The sequence below is a fragment of the Tasmannia lanceolata genome, unplaced genomic scaffold, assembly GCF_043159265.1.
Source record: "Tasmannia lanceolata isolate RefF3 unplaced genomic scaffold, GAP_Taslan_0.1 ptg000002l, whole genome shotgun sequence".
In the NCBI taxonomy this organism is placed as follows: Eukaryota; Viridiplantae; Streptophyta; class Magnoliopsida; order Canellales; family Winteraceae; genus Tasmannia; species Tasmannia lanceolata.
In genome coordinates, this window is record NW_027518679.1 from 53,334,648 (window position 1) to 53,354,043 (window position 19,396).

Sequence of the window (19,396 nt, forward strand, 5' to 3'; positions counted from 1 at the left end):
TTGGAAGCCTTCTTATATGCTTCCAACCCCGACCTTACACGGTTAATCACCCTATGAGGTCCTTTTTGGGAACCCACTTGACTATGATAGCTTGTGAACCTTTGTATATGTGTGTTACCTACTCCTAGTCCCCTTGTACAACATGACAAATTGGATACCTGTCGCAGTAAGATATCTTCATTGGCTATTAGATCAAATTAAGAGGATACAAGGCTACAACTGCTTGGACCCCTAGTATGTTATCATGACATTGTTTTTTCGCAGGATTCTCCACCACACCATCCTCTCTCACCACCACCTTCTCAATGCTCGGTGGATTGATAACCCCCTTGTTTTGATAACACAACACTTGCTCGTTATTTTTAAGTACTATTATTGGACAAAAAATAACATTTAAATTTGAGTCCGATAATAGGTTTGGAGCTCACAATCGGTTGTCACAATCTTAAAGGAACAGGCCTTCAGGACGGAGATAAACCGTCTCCAAAGTTTAAATTTGAAAGTTAAGATTTAATGAAATGTATTAGCTTCCGCCTAGCCCCAAATTACTTGCCCAAAAAAAAGGAAATATAGTCGCTCCTTTTTCTTCCCCGGGCCACCCTCTTCGGTGTAAAAGAATAGTCATAAGTTTTAAATTTCAGTTTCAGTATGAATTTCGGCCCTCGCCGAAACCAAAATTTCGGCTGAAATCCGGTACACAATAAAAAATAATATGTTATTCATTACAGTCATTATAATTTCGGCCGAAATTTCAGAAAAATATCATATTATTTAAAAAAATATTTGTTTTCTCGAAATTCCAGCCGAAATTTAGTAAGACCCAAAATTTCAAATTTCGCCCAATTTGGGTTTCGGTCTCAACCGAAATTTTAAAAATACACTAGAGGGGCTAGCCTAGGGAAGAAGAGAGTAGAGCGAATATATCAACAAGAGGGGTGCTAATATAAAACAGATAGGGGTGCGACTATCACATGGAACACTTGAACTTCCATGGGTTTTAGGATGAGGCGCTCAATATCCACCAGTCGTCAAACTCTTGAAAAATCAATCACATATAACGGCCTATCTCTCTATCTGCTTTTAGCTTCGACCAACTAAAAGAGAAAGAAAAAGGGGAAGATAATGGCAATGAGAATGTGGGCATCTTCAACAGCCAATGCACTAAGAATCTCTTGTGGCGCCAAAACTGCTCTCTCTCCAACCTTTTCTTTATCTAGATACTTCTCTACTGGTAATCTTTTCTCATCTTCTTCCTTTCACTTCAATGGGTTTTCTTGAATTTTTCATATTCGGTGTCTCTTTTGTTCCTCTAGACTTTATCATTGCAATTGAACTTGCTTTTCTTTGTTATTATTAGTCCTCTAGGATTCTTTTTTCTTAGCATTTGTTATGCATCCTCCCTTCTTTGTTCACAATGTATCTTTAAATATAAGAAAACAACCATATCCCATTCCCTACAAATGCTCAACTCATCTCTATCTTTAGCTCAACTGTGAAGATCCACACAAGGATCTCTCTCTCACAAAGATGGCTATTAACTCTTCAAACTTGCCTACATGTGGACATTGAACCACTTTATTGGATAAACATCAAAGATGACTCTTAGACTTCCTATCTACTAACGCAACCAACTGGCCGTGTCGTATCATGTCCCTTCGAAGAACCCGGTCCTCTGAGTTAGCATCAGGATTCAAAGCCTGGCCAGGAACCCTCCATCAGGTACAGATACAACTTTTGTGTCTTGCACCCGTGTCCTAGAGAGAATCTTTCGTCACAATTATAGCACAATCCTTGGGTACGCCGCTAATAAATTTGGGCCAGAGTAAGTCACGTAATAGTCGGTGGGATGACTTGAGGACAGTTCACAATTGTGCTAGAATCTCCCTGGATCTTATCATTGTCATGTCTAGAAAATAGCCGACGACCTTCAATTTTTTCTTGCAACCAAGCAAGCCCAATTGCAGTGGAAAACAGTAGGCCTAAACATCTGGGCATCCATCCAAAATTCTTCGTTAAGACCCGTGAGGAAAAAACTCACCATGAAGGATTCATTGAGACCCTCCATTTGGTTAGAGGGTGCCTCAAACTGAGATTGATAATCCCACATGGAGGTAGGTTTGCAGAGCTTTTTTAGAGATCTAGTTGGATCCTCACAAGCCATGAGCCCAAAACGTATTTCTAAGGCTTGCTTGGAGCCTTTCTAGCCCATAATGGCTCCGAATTTTCTCGTCTACTGATACCACTGCAACGTCTTGTCTTCCAGGTAGAATGAACAAATCATCACCCGTTGTTTATCTGGAATTTGATGATAGTAAAAAAAATTGGTCTACCTTGTAAATCGACCCTAGTTAATTGTTCCCATCAAACATGGAAAATCCAATTGCATAGCACTGGTTTGGATGGTCCCGATAGAGGTGTTGGATGGAGTATTACTGGGCAATTGAGGGACCGATGCGCAGATGATTCTTCCCTATCTGGTTGCATTAGGCAGAACAACTGATCATACTGGCATCTATTGTGAGATCTCGTGAAGAATTTGACCAAGCAATTGACTCTAGCCGGCAACCGTTTTCATGATGTTTGAGAGTTGTTGACCTTGCTGTATGGTCATCTCCTTAAGTTGTATCACCGCTTCACCCAACTTAGATATCCTCATAAAGTCCTCCATTGAGGAATCGCATGTCTCTGATACCAAATTTGATGTGTGATTTCTTCTTCCCCGCGTAATGATGTATGCAATGGAGTTAGATGATTTCCTTGAAGGGAAACCAAGGCCTTACCAAAAGAAAAAATTCCGTAGAAAATATGCATCCTCCCTTCTTTATTCACTATGCATCTTTAAATACAAGAAAACAAACATTTCCCATTTCCTACAAATGCTCAGCTAATCTCTATCTTCAACTCAACCATGAAGATCCACACAGAAGGATCACTCTCACACAAAGGTGACTATTAACATGACTCTTCAAACTTACCTACACATGGACATTTAACCGCTTTATCGAATAAACATCAAAGATGACTCTTAGACTTCCTATCTACTAACACAACAGACTTACCATGGGCGTGCCGTATCATGCACGTATCAACTGGTTGTTTCATCTTTTGTTTTTCTTCAAGTTTGAGAGTTTCAGTGAAATTTCTTGTTAGATTTAATAACCGTGCCTAATTTGATGTTAAAGAATGCTGCCCATTCATTTATACATTTTGGAACTGTCATTTTCTACTGCATTCTTGGATGATTCATCTGCAGGGCTTTGCTTATGATTAATTCCATTTGGTAATATTTTTCTAATTTTATTGGATCCTGACAATTTTGCATTTGTTTCTTTCTAGATTTATATATCATTAACTTTATGTTTCTATTGTTGATTTCGACATTATATAAGGAAAGATAGAAGTCAAAGAAGGTACATTGTTAATTTAAGATTCCATTTTTCTATCTTTATTTATTTATTTTTCGTTTTTGCAGTATTAGATGGGTTGAAATATGCCTCTTCCCATGAATGGGTGAAGAATGAGGGTCCAGTGGCTACAATTGGCATCAGTGACCATGCTCAGGTCATTTTTTCTGCACTCACAAAGGAAATTTGTTATATATTTCTGTTTTTCAACATTATTAGAAGACCCTTATTTTGTATTTTAAGATGTTTTATGCTCATTTGGAGTTCTTATTGGATATTTTCAAATTATTCTTAATTTTCAAAATATAAATTGAGTTATTAAAAACGACACACATATTTTCATTTAAAAGACACTTTTTTGTGAAAAGGTGTTATACTGTTATCATGTTTTTCCACTTTACATAAAAGGAGGATTGGGGTCTCATTTTAAAAAAAAATCCATTTTAAAACCCAATTCCTTTTGGTATGCTTCATTCCATTTTCATCTTGCATTTGCATAATTGGCATGCTCTATACCATTTCTCATTTTAGTTTCTTCAGTCACAATTCTGGAACTACACATGAGAATTAAGAGAGGCAATCTTAAGTTCTTAACTATGTGGTTGTTGTTTTTCAATAGATAGTTTTTGGTTTGTCTTTGTTATTTATGTCATCTTTAGTCCTATATTCATTTGGAGTGACAACAGGGCCATCTTGGAGAGGTGGTGTTTGTGGAGCTTCCAGAAGCTGGAGTTTCAGTTTCAATAGGTGGCTGTTTCGGAGCTGTGGAGAGTGTAAAAGCAACCAGTGATGTTAATTCCCCTGTTTCTGGTGAGGTTGTTGAGGTCAATACAAAGCTGAGTGAAACACCTGGTTTGGTAATTCCACATCTCAGACCAACAAAATTTCAAAGTTTTCTTTCCTGTTATTGAATTTTGTAGCTACATTCGTAAGGTGCCAAAGTTATTTAGGTGGTTCTATTTTCCAGCTGAATGGAAATTGGAATTATAGCCCAACTTTTGAAATAAACTACTTAAGTGTTTTGGAGGAAAGTTAGCCAACTATAAATGAAAGAAGATCATAATACTAAGCTCCAAAGCTACTATTCCTTTATTTTGCAGCAATTTTGAAAAATCAAAGCTTTTCCTAAGTGGATATCTTGTCATGTACATAGGATTGTTTAGCATAAAAGTTAGCCAACTATAACTGAAAGAAGATCATAATACTAAGTTAGCTCCAAAGCTAATATCCCTTTATCTTGTATCAATTTTGAAAAATCAAAGCTTTTCCTAAGTGGGTATTTTGTCTTGTGCTTAGAAAAATGGCTGATTTGTTGATATGATTTTTAGTCCGCAATTGTGCTGTTTCTGTTTCCTCTCTCTCTCTCTCTCTCTCTCTCTCTCTCTCTCTCTCTCTCTCTCTCTCTCTCTCTCTCTCTCTCTCTCTCTCTCTCTCAAACACTGTCACAGTATCATTGATTCATCAAATGTTAATTCATTTCTTTTGTTCAGATCAATTCAAGCCCATATGATGAGGGATGGATGATCAAGGTTCGGCCTACTGTCCCATCAGAACTGAATTCCTTAATGGGTTCAAAAGAATATACAAAATTTTGCGAGGAAGAAGATGCCGCTCATTAGATAGAAATATGCTGTTGGTATATTGTCTCTCTAACTGGTTTTGGACCTCTTATTAGTTGAAAATATTTGCCAAATGAGGATATAAAGGATTAAACACACCAAGCCATTCACCTCTCTCTCTCTCTCTCTCTCTCTCTCTCTCTCTCTCTCTCTCTCTCTGCTTTATTGTTTTTGTGGTTCCTCTGCTCACTGCCTTTGTTTTAGATACCAGAAACTTCAAATGTAATATGTAATAGTTATGATACTTATGTTATCCTTCATGTAATTAAACCCCTATGCTTTTTATCCAGCATCCATTCGTTTCTTAAGCATGCTGCATTGCATAGAATCAAGCATTTTTAGTAAGAACATCGTTAAAAAAACAAATACTCACACACATTCACACACTGGCTTTTCAATAAGCAAATCAACTTAACTATATTTTATCTGTATTCAGAGAAAAACCAGCATATTATGACTTTTATTGCGAACTTCTGAGATGAGGAGGTCCACATTGACTCAAGTCACTTTTATTACAAGAAAAGTGAAACATTTTAAATTGTTAGCATCTTTTCTTGTACACAGGTGGTGCTGAGAGGTTTATAATTCTTGCAAGGCAATTATCTGTGGGCCGCGGATGTGGTAAGTACCTTGTTGGGCATTTCGGGTTAGACCGCTTGAGCCTGCAATTGAACAGTCAACTGTTAAAATTGACAAAAATAGGAATATTATCACATTGGGAATCGAATAATACATCACGGAGCATGGTTGAAAATTAAATATTTTTCTACAGTGATAGTGCTGCCACTTTTTGTTTTTAATCGAGAAAACAACCAGATGATGGTTTTATCCTCTTCGATTTTAATCAAGAATGCCTGATTTCTAGCAGACCCCTTAGGGCCCTCCACGATTATCCATGGTGATGGTGTGGCCACTGCAAGGTACATAATAATCTGAATAATTCTGTCATTCAGAAGAACAAAGATTAAACTTTTCACCCCAAAACTTTGTTGTGTCCACCAGAGAAGTCTGAGTATTTGAAAACGCAATAACTTCTGTTGGTAGTTTGAGGGATGTTTCATATCATCTTGCAAACATCTATGAATGCTCATGTCTGTCTTTGACTAGTTCAAGTGAATAAAAAGAACAGAAATGAAGCAACAGAACTCACTGATAACTAAGGAGAAAGTAGTGGAGAAATATAGAGATCTCCATCTTGGCAAGATCATTTCCTGGGCATAACCTGCTCCCTCCTCCAAAAGGAATGAAAGATCCTGCTTTGGGCATGTATTCCTGGACCAATTTAGCATACAATGTATAAGATTTTTTTTCCACACATAACCACATATATGTTAACATATACATGCTGGCAGAAATATCATTGTACATACATCCCATCTAGATGGTTTAAACTCCTTTGGATTAGGGTGAACTTCAGCATCCGAATGAACAGGCCTCAACCAAACAATAACTTTCCAGCCCTTGGGAATAGTATAACCTGAGAAGAACACATTAACTGATCTCTTAATCTTAGAACCACTCCTAAAAAGCATGGCTTCCCTCAATAAATAAATAGCTGCTAAATAGTTAAGAGTGATTTGCTAGGCAATTTCGTGGAAAGCCATTTCACGGCTGGCTTATGCATGTGAAAATAGCCACGTCAAGTGAATTAAATGAATAAGACAATCTGCCAAAAAGTCAACCTGTGTGACTGTTCTCACATGCAAAAGTCAGCCGCAAAATGGCTTTCCGCGAAATTGCCTAGCAAATCCCTAGTTAAGAATAAACTCATAGTTTCAAAACTCCCCCGTGTCATTGTCAACTCGCCTGAGTTGACTCCCTTTTCATTGGGCACACTTCTTGTCTGAGTTCGTGTTTTGCCCTATGAAGTCAATCAAAACTCCTTTGACTCTACCGAGTTGTGGTCGTGCCAACCGAGTACTCGACTGTGTCAACCGATTACTCGATCTTGCCACACTGAGTCGACTAGGATTTGCTTTGGCCACGTTTTGGCCCTCATCCGTGTTTTGGAAAACTGGGTACACTTACCGCTAACATTGACGTCTGAGGTTGCCTCTCTGAAAACCATTGATGAGAAATTAACCACGCGTAAAGTCTCATCAATCACCTTCAAAATCAAAAGAAACTCTTTTAGTGCCAATATTCTAAATACGAAGCCTGACTAACTCTTGGTTGAGGGTCATGAGGCTAAGGTCACATGTTCAACCCCAATGTCTCCTCACAAAGAAAAAACAAAGTATATTGTCTAATTAAACTTCATAAATTCAAATGTGGAAGACAGTGAATAATATTTTTATTAAAGAAACCTTTGAAAGATAGTCCATTTCTTTAACTTCTTTAAGAGTTAGCCCCTTCTGTGTGGCTGGTCTCCTCCTCATTATCTCCTCTTGCTCTGCCTGAAAACAAGTGCAAAGATGCAGTGAGGGTGTGGCATCAAAATTTTTACTGAAAAGGAACTGAAATCAATTTACTATGTGCTGGAGACTAGAAACACCTTGGCTTTTTCGAAAATTTCTGGGTGTTCATGCAGAATCACTGTAGTCCACATGATGATGTGGCCAGAAGATTCATGGCCAGCATTCAAGTACATGATCAAAACATCGATGATCTCCTCATCGGTCAATCTACGGCCATTTTCGTCTTCAACATCTATTAGAGCATCCATCATGTCTTTCTTTGCTAGTGGTACTAGTACATTTCTTGCCCTCTTCTCCCTTCTTTCATTAACCACGGATTGAAGAATCGCGACCAGCTTTTTCCGAGCCTAAAAATTCAAGAAACTCGAAATCAAACCATGTAGAAAACATTGTCCAAGAGAAAATTCACATATTACAGAACAAAGAAAAGTTCAGGTTCCTATCCAGCCAATCCATGTTACTTGGATATTATTAATATCCGTATCAGGCCATTTTACCCATACTTAGACCATAGGGAGTTTAACCTACATTTACTTGACAAACCTATTGTTTTAGAATGTTTTTTTTTTGAAAAGGGATTGTTTTAGAATGTTAACACTCTTATTGGGGTTTCTATTCGTTTTCTGCTAGTCACATTTGAAGGTTATATTCTGCCAATTCTGCTTCATAACAAAATAAAATGTGAGATTTGGATCCAACAAAGCCAAGTCAAGAATAAAGGTTCTTTAACGATGAAACCATGCTCTAGGATCCTGATTGAGAAATATAATGACTTCAGAAGGATGCTCACATTATTTGCAACACTATCAGTCATCAGTGGACACTCATCAACAGACCAACCTTTGACAGTGTGCATCAAATTGAAAGATTTTACTTTTCTTATTAGGGCATTTTATTGTAATCAAACTCGTCTCTACTACCAATCCACATGCATTTGAGAGGGGACGTTACAGAATATAAGACCACCATTGGATGCTAAACTATATGAGATCGCCACATTTCACCGTTAGATCATCCGAGTGTTGTTAGGTAACTAGACTAGATGAGCTAGGTAGGTTAGATTAGGATTGTTTCATTTATCTTCATCTTTCTATGATTATCTTTTTGAGTGTTAGGGTTGATTGTAATGAAGAAGATTAGTGAAATCAATATCTGACAAGGTTGAGGGGTAAGAATTAAAGTTTGAGGGGGATTGTTAGAGTTTGGTTTAAATAAAATACTCCAGTCCATGACTTAAAATGAAATTGATTTTAGAGGAGTCGCTTCAATGATTATATTTTATGTCTGTGTATTGATTTTGGATACTGTATTGCTATGCTTTTTAGCATCCCTCCATCCAATGCTCTAAAACTTGGTATCTTTGGTATTTTTCTAAGGTGTAACAAAATGATTTACTGGTTGACTTGAGATAAAATGATTAAATAACACCAACGCTAACATCTTAAGCTTTTGGAGAACTTGGTTGTTTTTCACATGGTATCAGAGCTATATTGCCTCACGACAGGTCCTTCCTGGGTTGAAACCCCATCAATTCCTTGGTATTAAAAATCCACATGTATGGCCAACCCCAAAAGAGGGGCCACACGTGAGGGGGAGTGTTAAAATGATTAAATAACACCAACTCTAACATCTTAAGCTTTTGGACTAATTGGTTGTTTCACAAGAAACAGTAAAGTAAAGAATAAATCTAAAGGAGGCATAGAGGTCACCTTGAGTGCTCTATGAAAAGCAAATCCAGGGAGATTGATGGCCATGGCTCTTATTCCATGGTTCAGAGCTGTATATTCTCTTTCTAAAGCCTCCATTACATGATCAACCTCAGAGCTAAGAAATATATATGTAATTATTCTGAAAGTAAGCTTTCTAAGCTCAGTCAAGAACTCAATCTCTCCCATCCCTGCCCATTCCTCCAAGGTAGATACTACAACATCTTGAATAAACTCAAGATATGTAGAAAGTGCTTCGTGACCGTTGATCGGAGCTGATGTCAATCGGCGGAGCCACTTGTGTTCTTCTTGTGAAATGCTCGTAAATGATTTCCTTCCAATGAGATCCTGTGTTGCTTTTGGCCAACCGGGTATGAAGTGTTCGTCGTCCATTAGGACTTGTTTGCAAGTTTCTGGTATTGTAACCATAATACTTGGGCTTCCAAACATGAAGGCCTTGTAAATTCCAGTCCTATTGAATCTGCAATGGCAAATGAAAATAAATGCATCTTCTCAACACAACAATTTCACTACTTACATTTTAGTATCAAATATTAATTCAAATTCTCTCTCTCATTTCCGTTCCCAGATGAACAAAACAAAATCTGAGCCTATGTGGCTGCACTCTCATGCAACGGCCGTTTCATGAAATGCCTTCTGCTATGGTCCCTAGCAAATCCCATATTTTTTATATTAATAGACTAGTAGGGGTTCTGCCTAGCCATAGCTTAGTAAATAATTGAAGGCTATTCTGAAAACTTATTGGAACACTGTCCTAATAAATACAAGAGCTCATTAATAAAATATTTATTTATTGTTTCATCACAAAAATAGATGAATTTATAAGGATAAATTTAGATAAACCAACAATCAGAATACGCCATGCGTACAATAAAAAAAACACCTTTTTTGTGGATAAAGCGGGCAGCATGAGTCTGTGAATATCATTTTCCAATTTGATGTCTGTACTCTCATATTGGATAAAGAAAATGTCTTCAATTTATACAATCTAATCAGCTATTAAAGGCTCTTACAGTCATGCATTTAAATTTCGACCGAAATCAGAAATTTTGGGTTTCTGCCCGGACCGAAACTGAAATCGATAAAACCCGAAACAATCATTTATTTCGGCTGAAATTTCAAAATTTTGGTCTAAATTTCGTCTGAAATTTACGGGATTTCAGCCAAAAATCTCGATTTTTGATAATTATCTAATATTTTCCCGAAATTTCAGTCCAAATTATGTACGAGATAAAATAGCTGTTAAATTGATTTCGTAGGATTTCGGCGTACATGATTTCGAAATTAAATTACCAGTAATTTCGGATGAAATTTCGGGATAATAATAAATAAATATTAAAAAAAGAAGAAGAGATTTTTGGGTGAAATCCCTTAAATTTAGGATGAAAGTTAAGGATAAATGAAATTTCGAAATTTCGGCCAACGTTTGGGCCGATTTCAAATTTCGAATTTCCGTCAGAAATTTAAAACCATGCTTACAGCTCCCAAAAAAAGCTGTCAACATCCAATTAAGTGAGGAGTGACATTATTAAAATCAGCTCTAAGGCGCACTCACCATATAAAATCTCTATGTCCATGTTACAAGCATCCAAATTGGAAAGAGAAGAATACTACTCAAATCTTGATCATGTGACCCACCGACCAGGAATTAGCATGAACTGTACCATTTATCAGGTGGGCCAATCATGAAGATGCCCTAACTAAGTGAGAAAGATCTTCAGATTGGATGGCTAGGATCATTAGGTGGGAATTTGTTTTGTGGGTTGTGGCAACTGAACGGCAGAGAATATAAAATGGACTGCTATTTGAGGGGGTCACTAGAAACCTTTGTATACGTTGAACCCTCTTCAGCTCAGGCAATGAAAATGACAAGAACCGTTTCTGAAATGACTGTGATGGCTTTAATAACTCAAAACAAAAGACAAAAAAAAAAAAACTATCAAATATCCCTCAAATACCCATGACCCAGAACCCTATTAATCTCAACTTTTGGAATATTAATGCCGCGATAAGATCAAGAAAAGAACAAAATTTTGCAAAATTCAACAGTGAATATTTCAAGAGGAGAGTATAAGCCTGAGAGAAGAATAAAAAACAAGATGAAGAATGTGAAACAACCAATCTGTAAGGAAAAGAACAGTACTAAAACCGAAAGCGTAAGCTGTTGGAGATGACATTATTTGATCTTTTATACTTTAACACGGTAAGGGAGACGATTTTTTTGCCCCCTAAGGATAACGCGCCCTCTTTGTAACATGATTTGACATCAAAAAGCCTTAAAAGTCTGCGTACAATTCACATTAAAGGGGGGCGTATTATCTTAAAGGGAGGGAGGAGGCGGAAAAATCATCTCCCTTAACACTCCCCCTCACTTGTGGCCCCTCTTTTTAGGGTTAGCCTACACGTGAGACATGTGGCCATTCTTTCGAGTCTGGCCATTACATGTGGATTATTAATAACTAGGAGTTTTGAACCGAGGACCTTTGTTCTAATACCATATGAAACAACCAATAACTTCAAAAGCTTAAGTAGTAGGTGATGGGGTTATTTAATCTCGAGGCACAAAAACCAGCTACAAGAGCGCCCCCATTGGTTAATCTCAACAGAGTGCATTTATTAGGGCAGAAAAAAATTAAAAAAATGACACAGCTATTTTGGGACGCCCTTGTAGATGGGTTTTTGCAAGGGCGCCCTTCGGTCTATCATTCCTCTTTAATCTTTTATAATTTAACAAAGAAGAAGAAGAAAAAGAAAAGAGGAGAAAGAAACCCACCTGTTAACAAAGCTGGAAATGAAGGAATCAGGATGGTCTGATTTGAAAGCTCTCAAGAAATCCCACATGTTTCCAACAAGAGGCCAACCCAAATCACCTGGAGGGAGAGAGTACCTCTTTTCTCCCAATCCACTTTCATATAACCACACATTTACTCTCTTAAGCAGAGCAAAGAGAGCACCAAAACAAGCTACAGAGACGGAGAAAGAGAGGAGAAGAGATCCAAAATCCATTATACAGAATTTTGGTAGGGAAATACCTTTGTTGAGTTGTAGAGCCATGTAGGAGAGATTGCTAACGTATATATAGATCCTTAAAAAAAGGACTCGTCTTTGTCTTTCTCTTATTTACAGTAACGGATATTGAGTTCCGGCTCAATTTTTTATTTCTCTTGTCGTTTTTCAAATGGTTGGATTCTCTCCCAACTAAAAAATTCATTAATTACACTCTCTCCTGTCCTCCAATTTCGCACAGCATCTCTCAGTCTCATCTTTTCCATTTTTTGGAAGGATTATTATACTGTGTCAGAATTGCCTTTTCAAAATCTAAAATGCTATGGTAGAAGCCCATGTCTTGTGTTACTGGTTTCCATGGGTAGAACCTCTTATCAGTGGCATGTCCATATGTGCGTATTCATACTGTTTGGATTTGACTCGAAAACCCTTGGCAATGGACGAACAAGAAAAAATCTTCCTTGCCTTGCCCCACTGACTGTTGTTTCTTCGTGTTGTTTTTTAATACAAAAGTGGCTTTTGCAGGTATTTTACAAAGTTTGTTTTGTTTACAAAAGTAGTTACTTTGGTTTATAAAATGAGTTTACCCACTTTCTTCACAAAAGTAAATAGTCCCGTATTCGAAAGTAGAGGAAAGGTTCATGGGCTTATATAGCTTTCGACTTCTCTAAGCTTGTGAATGAGAACACGAGAAAGGGGGGCCCTCGCGCATCAGCCACCAAGTGGACCCGGTGGGCTTTTGGCTATACCACACAAGCGTGCCGCCCGGCCCGACTCGGCTCTGGCGGCCACGCATGTGACCTCAAGTTTTTTCCCTTCTTCTAAATTTATTTTTTATCGATATTGTCAGTCGCCTTACTAGAACACCACTGCTGTTAGGTAAGCCGGCTTACTAGTATGGCGTCGTTACTAGTTAAATAACGCCGCCGTTATTTTATGAATAATTGTGCCGTTCCTGAGCACTGTGACAGCTGGAATGCGATCATTCGCATCTGTAACATCCTTGTAAATGGCTCTTTTCTTAAAGGGTGACTTTAACACATGAAATGGTGTATTGGATGGACACTTTTAATCTATAAAATGGAGTATTCTCTCTATGTTTTATAGAACACAACAAGTTTTATAAATAACAAACATAAGCTTTCTGTTTTTGTTTCCATTCTGTTTCATCTTCTTCCTTCTGCTTCTACATTTTACTTTTTGTTGGGCAATCGGAGTGTTCGTTTTGTTTGAATCTCTTGGATCATGTAGTTCTTAGAGATCAACAGTGTGTCGGGCTGTTGTATCCTAGGGGTGATAGTGGCCAGTAATCTGCTGCATCGAAATGAGTTTCCGCAAAGACGCAAATTCACCTTAAAGAGAGCGACATAGTTTGTGCCTCATCTTGTCGCATCGAAAAGGTTTATCTAACTCATTTATCTTCTTTTTTTAATAGAAATCAGGTATGCCATATTTTGATTTTGGAGGAAAAATCACCAACACTTACTGCCATAAACAAGGCTCATATCTTTTGTAGGTCGAACCTCAATGGTTCTTTTGGGACGGGCCCACCACCCTTTGCTATTCTTACTAAAGATACGAACCTAGCTCAAGAACAAAAGAGTGGGGCTAGGAAGACATGTTCGTGTCAGTGATGTTCATATGTTGCCTCACCTTCTAGAGTATGTATTTTTTATGATAAAGTCTTTGTTTTCATAAAATGACAAATATATCTTAGCACCGGCACACGGAGGTCAACAGCTTAAAATCTCTTAATTTACCATGGAAAAAGAAGAAAAAAAATGGGGGACAATGTTTCAACTCAATGAAACGGATTAGCTATTTATATGTTTTTTCTTCGTCTTTGTTTTTTTTTTTTTTTTAAATGAAAATGTAAGCACAATTCGTCATGTTGCGTTTGTTAAAAAGAAAAACATCACATTCAGTCTAATCTAATCTAGTCTAATCGAATCTAATCTAATCTAACTACTATCTAATCTAATCTAATCTATCTAACTACTATATATAAAGGCAAAATGATGGGTTAAGTTCTTCCACCCTATGCTGTTATTTCCGCTTGTGTCCTACTGCCATAATTTCAATTGTATCTCACATGTAAGGGCATTTGTGTCATTTGCCGTTATTTTCGCTTGTGTCCCACCTTTTGATCCACACGTGAGCATTACTCATTTGCCATTAACCATTTTGCTGATATCTAACATATGTCTCTATGAGAAATTATTTGAGGGTAAAATTATAATCTACATACGAAAAGTACCGACATAGGGTACCTGCCTATGACAATTACGGTAAAAAACTACGAAGAAGAGGTAAAGACATATGACAATGACAAAAGAACTACTTTATATTACTCATAAAGGACACTTACAAAATATTGATAGATTTCGAGCACCTGAAGAGGAACAACAATTATGGAAACCCTTATCGATTGGAGGGCTAGAATCAGCCTATATCGATTGGAGGGCTGGGATCATCCTATGGAAATGGTTTTACGGGCACAACCGATTGATGTTGTATTCCATCACATGGACGGTTTAGATCAACCTATAACCCTCTATAGATCAGAGGGTTCGGATCAACCTATGAAAATTATTTTTGGGTCACAACCTATGTAGGAAGTGGCCCATCCAAAAGAAATTTCTTTTCTTTTTGTCTGGGATTTACACGTTAGCATTACTCTTTTACCATTAACCCCTTTGCTGATATCTAACATCTATCTCTATGATAAATTATTTCAGGGTAAAATTGTAATCTACATACGAAAAGTACCGACACAGGGTACGGGCCATACCGTACATTTTAATAAAGTGAGGACTGCGTTCATCAAAATACGGTGAGTTGTGCCATTATAAAATATGGTAGTTAGGACATTAGCAATATATATATATATATATATATATATATATATATATATATATATATATATATAATTTCAAATTGTCGTTGTTACTTGGATGTTCCCACGCAGGTCGGGTTCAACCCGAATTTAGGTTGGGTCGGGTTAAGCTTTTTCGCAAATCGGGTTAGGTTGGGTTGGGAAAAATCAACCCCAATTGGAAATCGGGTTGGATCGGGTTAGGCTGTCGGGCAACCCGACCCGACCCGAAACCCGAACTTGGATTCCATCTGAAAAAGTTCTGTATATGTGTGTTTTTCTTTTTCAACATTCAAATAGTCTCCACAGTCCACAATGGACGGTTTGGATAATCCTATGGTGCGGCCCATACCGTACTTGAGTAAAGTGAGGAGTGTGATCATCAAAATATAGTAGTGCGGATAATATTTTCCTTTGTTAATTGTTAGTCCCTGTTTGGTTTGGATTTTGAGAACCGATTCTGAGTTAAAAACTTATTATTGGTGACTCACTATTGGTTATCAAAATCCAAAACAACCCGACTTGAGTTGAGGTGGTCAACAATTGGTACCATATCAAATCGAGTCAGCCCGACCCAACCCAACCCGAATTGGGTCGGGTTGACACCCAAGTTGCACCCCTAACGATGACGAAAAAACTATTTTTCCTTATTCACTATGTGGGAGTCAAATTACAGAAATGTTAATATTACAAATGCAGGACACATGTAAAAATATTGACGAATTCCGGGCACCTTAAGAGGAACAACAATCATGGAACCCTCTATATAGATTGGAGGGCTAGGATCAGCCTATGGAAATGATTTTACGGGCACAACCTATTGATGTTGTGTTCACATGGACGGTTTAGATCAACCTATGATATGATATGTACAATTTTAAATGGATAGCACGTGCATCGCACGTGCATTTTCACTAGTCAAAGATAAAAGCTAAGTGAGAGGGCAAATAAAAGCCACTCAATTTGGTGAAGGACAAATACTCAATTTGTGGCAAGTACTCTCTCCAGTCAGCACCTGGTTGTTCCACCACATTAATTGCCTCAGTGAATGGAGCCAAGTCCACTAAAAGACAAAGGAAGGGAGCTCAAATCAACGATCATGTCCATCCCCTTTTTATTTTAAACACTGAATCCCGTTTTCATAGTGTTTCGTTCTATGTATAGAGAGCAGAGGATTAGGATGATCCTATGAATATGATCTATGAGGTACAGGTTATTTATGTTGTGGCCCAACAAATAAAACAGGTGTACATTGAAGATTGGATCGGACCACCACACTATGGGATGTTAGATGATGTAGGATTTGTAAATAAGACGAGTACATATACATTAAAGATTGGGACGGGCCCACCACCCCCTCTGCTATTCTTACTAAAGATACGAACCTAGCTTAAAAACAAAAGAGTGGGGCTAGGAAGACATGTTCGTGTCAGTGATGTCCACATGTTGCCTCACCTTTTAAAGTATGTGTGTTTTTTATGATAAAATTACGTCTTTGTTTTCACAAAATGACAAATACATCTTAGCAGTGGCACACCTTAGGAGGTCAATTTGGCACAACATTGAGAAAAGGCTTCCTAAACAAATAAAAAATTAATGTAACCACAATTCGTCATGTTGCATTTGTTAAAAAGAAAAACATCACCTTCGGTCTAATCAAAGATAAAAGGTAAGTGAGAAGGCAAATAACAGCCACTCAATTTGGTGAAGGGCAAATACTCAATTTGTGGCAACTACTCTCTCTAGTCAACACCTGGTTGTTCCACCACATCGCATCATCAAATCTTTTCAACAAACACCACAAGAACAAATACTACTAATTAATTGTTTCAATTAAATTCATTTAATATAAATACTAGCAAAAAACCCCGTGCATTGCACGGGCTGACAAAGAATTGTACATACCACATCATAGGTTGATCTAAAACCGTCCATGTTATGGAACACAATATAAATAGGTTGTGCCCGTAAAATAATTTCCATAGGCTGATCCTAGCCTTCCAATCTATAGAGGTTTCGATAATTGTTGTTCCTCTTAATGTGCCAAGAACTCGTCAATATTTTTACAGGTGTCCTGCATTCGTAATATCAAACTTTCCGTAATTTGACCCGCACATAGTGAATAAGGAAAAGTAGTTCCCGATTTTCAACCCGACCCAACCCGATTTGCAATTTCCTCAACCCGACCCAACCTTATTTCCAATTCCGGTTGGGTTGGGTCGGGTTGACCCGATTTGATATAGTACCAATTGTTGACCACCTCAATTCAAGTCGGGTTGTTTTGGATTTTGAGAACCAATAGTGAGTCACCAATAATCAGTTTTTAACTCACAATCGATTCTCAAAATCCAAACCAAACATGGACTAACAATTAACAAAGGGAAATGTTATCCGCACTACTATATTTTGATAATCACACTCCTCACTTTATTTCAGTACGATATGGCCCGCATCATAGGATTATCCAAACCGTCCATTGTGGACTGTGGAGGCTATTTCAATGTTGAAAAAGAAAAACACATATATAGAACTTCTTCAGATGGAACCCAAATTCGGGTTTCGGGTCGGGTCGACCCGACCCGATTTCCAATTCGGGTTGATTTTTCCCAACCGAAACCAACCCGATTTCCGAAACATCTTAACTCGACCCAACCCAAATTCGGGTTGAACCCGGCTCACGTGGGAGCATCCAAGTAACAACGATGATTTCAAATTCTATATAGTGCTAATGTCCTCACTACCATATTTTTTAATGGCATTACTCACCGTATCTTGATGATCGCACTCCTCACTTTATTAAAATGTACGGTATGGCCCGTACCATATGATGATCCGAACCCTCCGATCTATAGCAGGTTATAAGTTGATCCAAACCGTCCTGTGATGGAACACAACAGTGCCCGTAAAATCATTTCCATAGGTTGATCCTAGCCGTCCAATCGATATAGGCTGATCCTAGCCCTCCAATTGATAGAGGTTTTCATAATTGTTGCCCGGAATCCGTCAATATTTTGCAAGTGTCCTGCATGAGTAATATAAAGTATTTCTTTCGTCATTGTCATATGTCTTTACTGCTTCTTGGTAGTTTTTTTTTCGTAATTGTCATAGACAAGTACCCGGGTCGGTACTTTTCGTATGTAGATTACGATTTTACCCTCAAATAATTTCTAATAGAGATAGATGTTAGATATCAGCAAAGGGGTTAATGGTAAAAGAGTAACGCTGATGTGTAAATCTCACATAAAAAGAAAAGAAATTCCTTTTTTCTTTAGCTATATAGTAGTAGATATAGGAAAATATTCTCCACACTCTTGTTTTGATAACAACATTTCTCACTTGATTGAATACTTTCCTGGTTATCCATTTTGATGATAGAGAGACGTGTTTTTGTTCTTTAGTAATCATTGCTATTATCCCAGACGGAACCCCATTTTAGAAGTGTTTTCATATTATAAATACTAGTAAAAATGCACGTGCTATCCATTTAAATTATTCATTTAAAATTGTACATACCACATCATAGGTTGATCTAAACGGTCCATGTGATGGAACACAATATCAATAGGTTGTGCCCGTAAAATCATTTCCATAGGCTGATCCTTGCCCTCCAATATATAGAGGTTTTCATGATTGTTGTTCCTCTTAAGGTGCCCAGAATTCGTTAATATTTTTACAGGTTTCCTGCATTCGTAATATCAACATTTCTGTAATTTGACCCGCACATAGTGAATAAGGAAAAGTAGATTTTTCGTCATTATTTGGGGTGCAACCTGGGTGTCAACCCGACCCAATTCAGGTTGGGTTGGGTTGGGTCGGGCTGACCCGATTTGATATGGTACCAATTGTTGACCACCTCAACTCAAGCCGGGTTGTTTTGGATTTTGAGAACCAATAGTGAGTCACCAATAATCAGTTTTTAACTCACAATCGGTTCTCAAAATCGAAATGAAACAGAGACTAACAATTAACAAAGGAAAATATTATCCGCACTACGATATTTTGATGATCACACTCCTCACTTTATTCAAGTACGGTATGGCCCGCACCATAGGATTATCCAAACCGTCCATTGTGGACTGTGGAGACTATTGCAATGTTGAAAAAGAAAAACACACATATATAGAACTTCTTTAGATGGAATCCGAATTCGGGTTTCGGGTTGGGTCAGGTCGGGTCGGGTTGCTCGACAGCCCAACCCGACCCAACCCGATTTCCAATTGGGGTTGATTTTTCCAACCCAACCCAACCCGATTTGCGAAAAAACTTAACCCAACCCAACCCAAATTCAGGTTGAACCCGTCCTGCGTGGGAACATCCAAGTAACAACGACGAATTGAAATTATATATA

At 37.8% G+C, this 19,396-nt stretch overlaps 2 protein-coding genes across 2 annotated transcripts; one reads left to right on the forward strand and one right to left on the reverse strand.

The window, feature by feature from the left end:
• Window positions 1-1,055: 1,055 nt before the first annotated feature.
• Window positions 1,056-5,315, forward strand: LOC143878781 (glycine cleavage system H protein, mitochondrial-like). Its single transcript, XM_077381015.1, has 4 exons — window positions 1,056-1,231; window positions 3,473-3,561; window positions 4,091-4,261; window positions 4,895-5,315. The coding sequence occupies exons 1-4, from the start codon at window positions 1,123-1,125 to the stop codon at window positions 5,021-5,023; spliced, it is 498 nt and encodes a 165-aa protein (XP_077237130.1). The 5' UTR covers window positions 1,056-1,122; the 3' UTR covers window positions 5,024-5,315.
• Window positions 5,316-5,414: 99 nt separating this feature from the next.
• On the reverse strand, window positions 5,415-12,626 carry LOC143878771 (ent-kaurenoic acid oxidase 1-like). The gene is made up of 8 exons (XM_077381012.1): window positions 11,941-12,626; window positions 9,150-9,627; window positions 7,518-7,787; window positions 7,330-7,419; window positions 7,052-7,130; window positions 6,394-6,500; window positions 6,174-6,295; window positions 5,415-5,685 (listed from the first exon to the last, which is right to left on the reverse strand). Exons 1-8 carry the CDS (start codon window positions 12,219-12,221, stop codon window positions 5,565-5,567), a joined length of 1,548 nt encoding a protein of 515 aa, XP_077237127.1. The 5' UTR covers window positions 12,222-12,626; the 3' UTR covers window positions 5,415-5,564.
• Window positions 12,627-19,396: the final 6,770 nt, after the last annotated feature.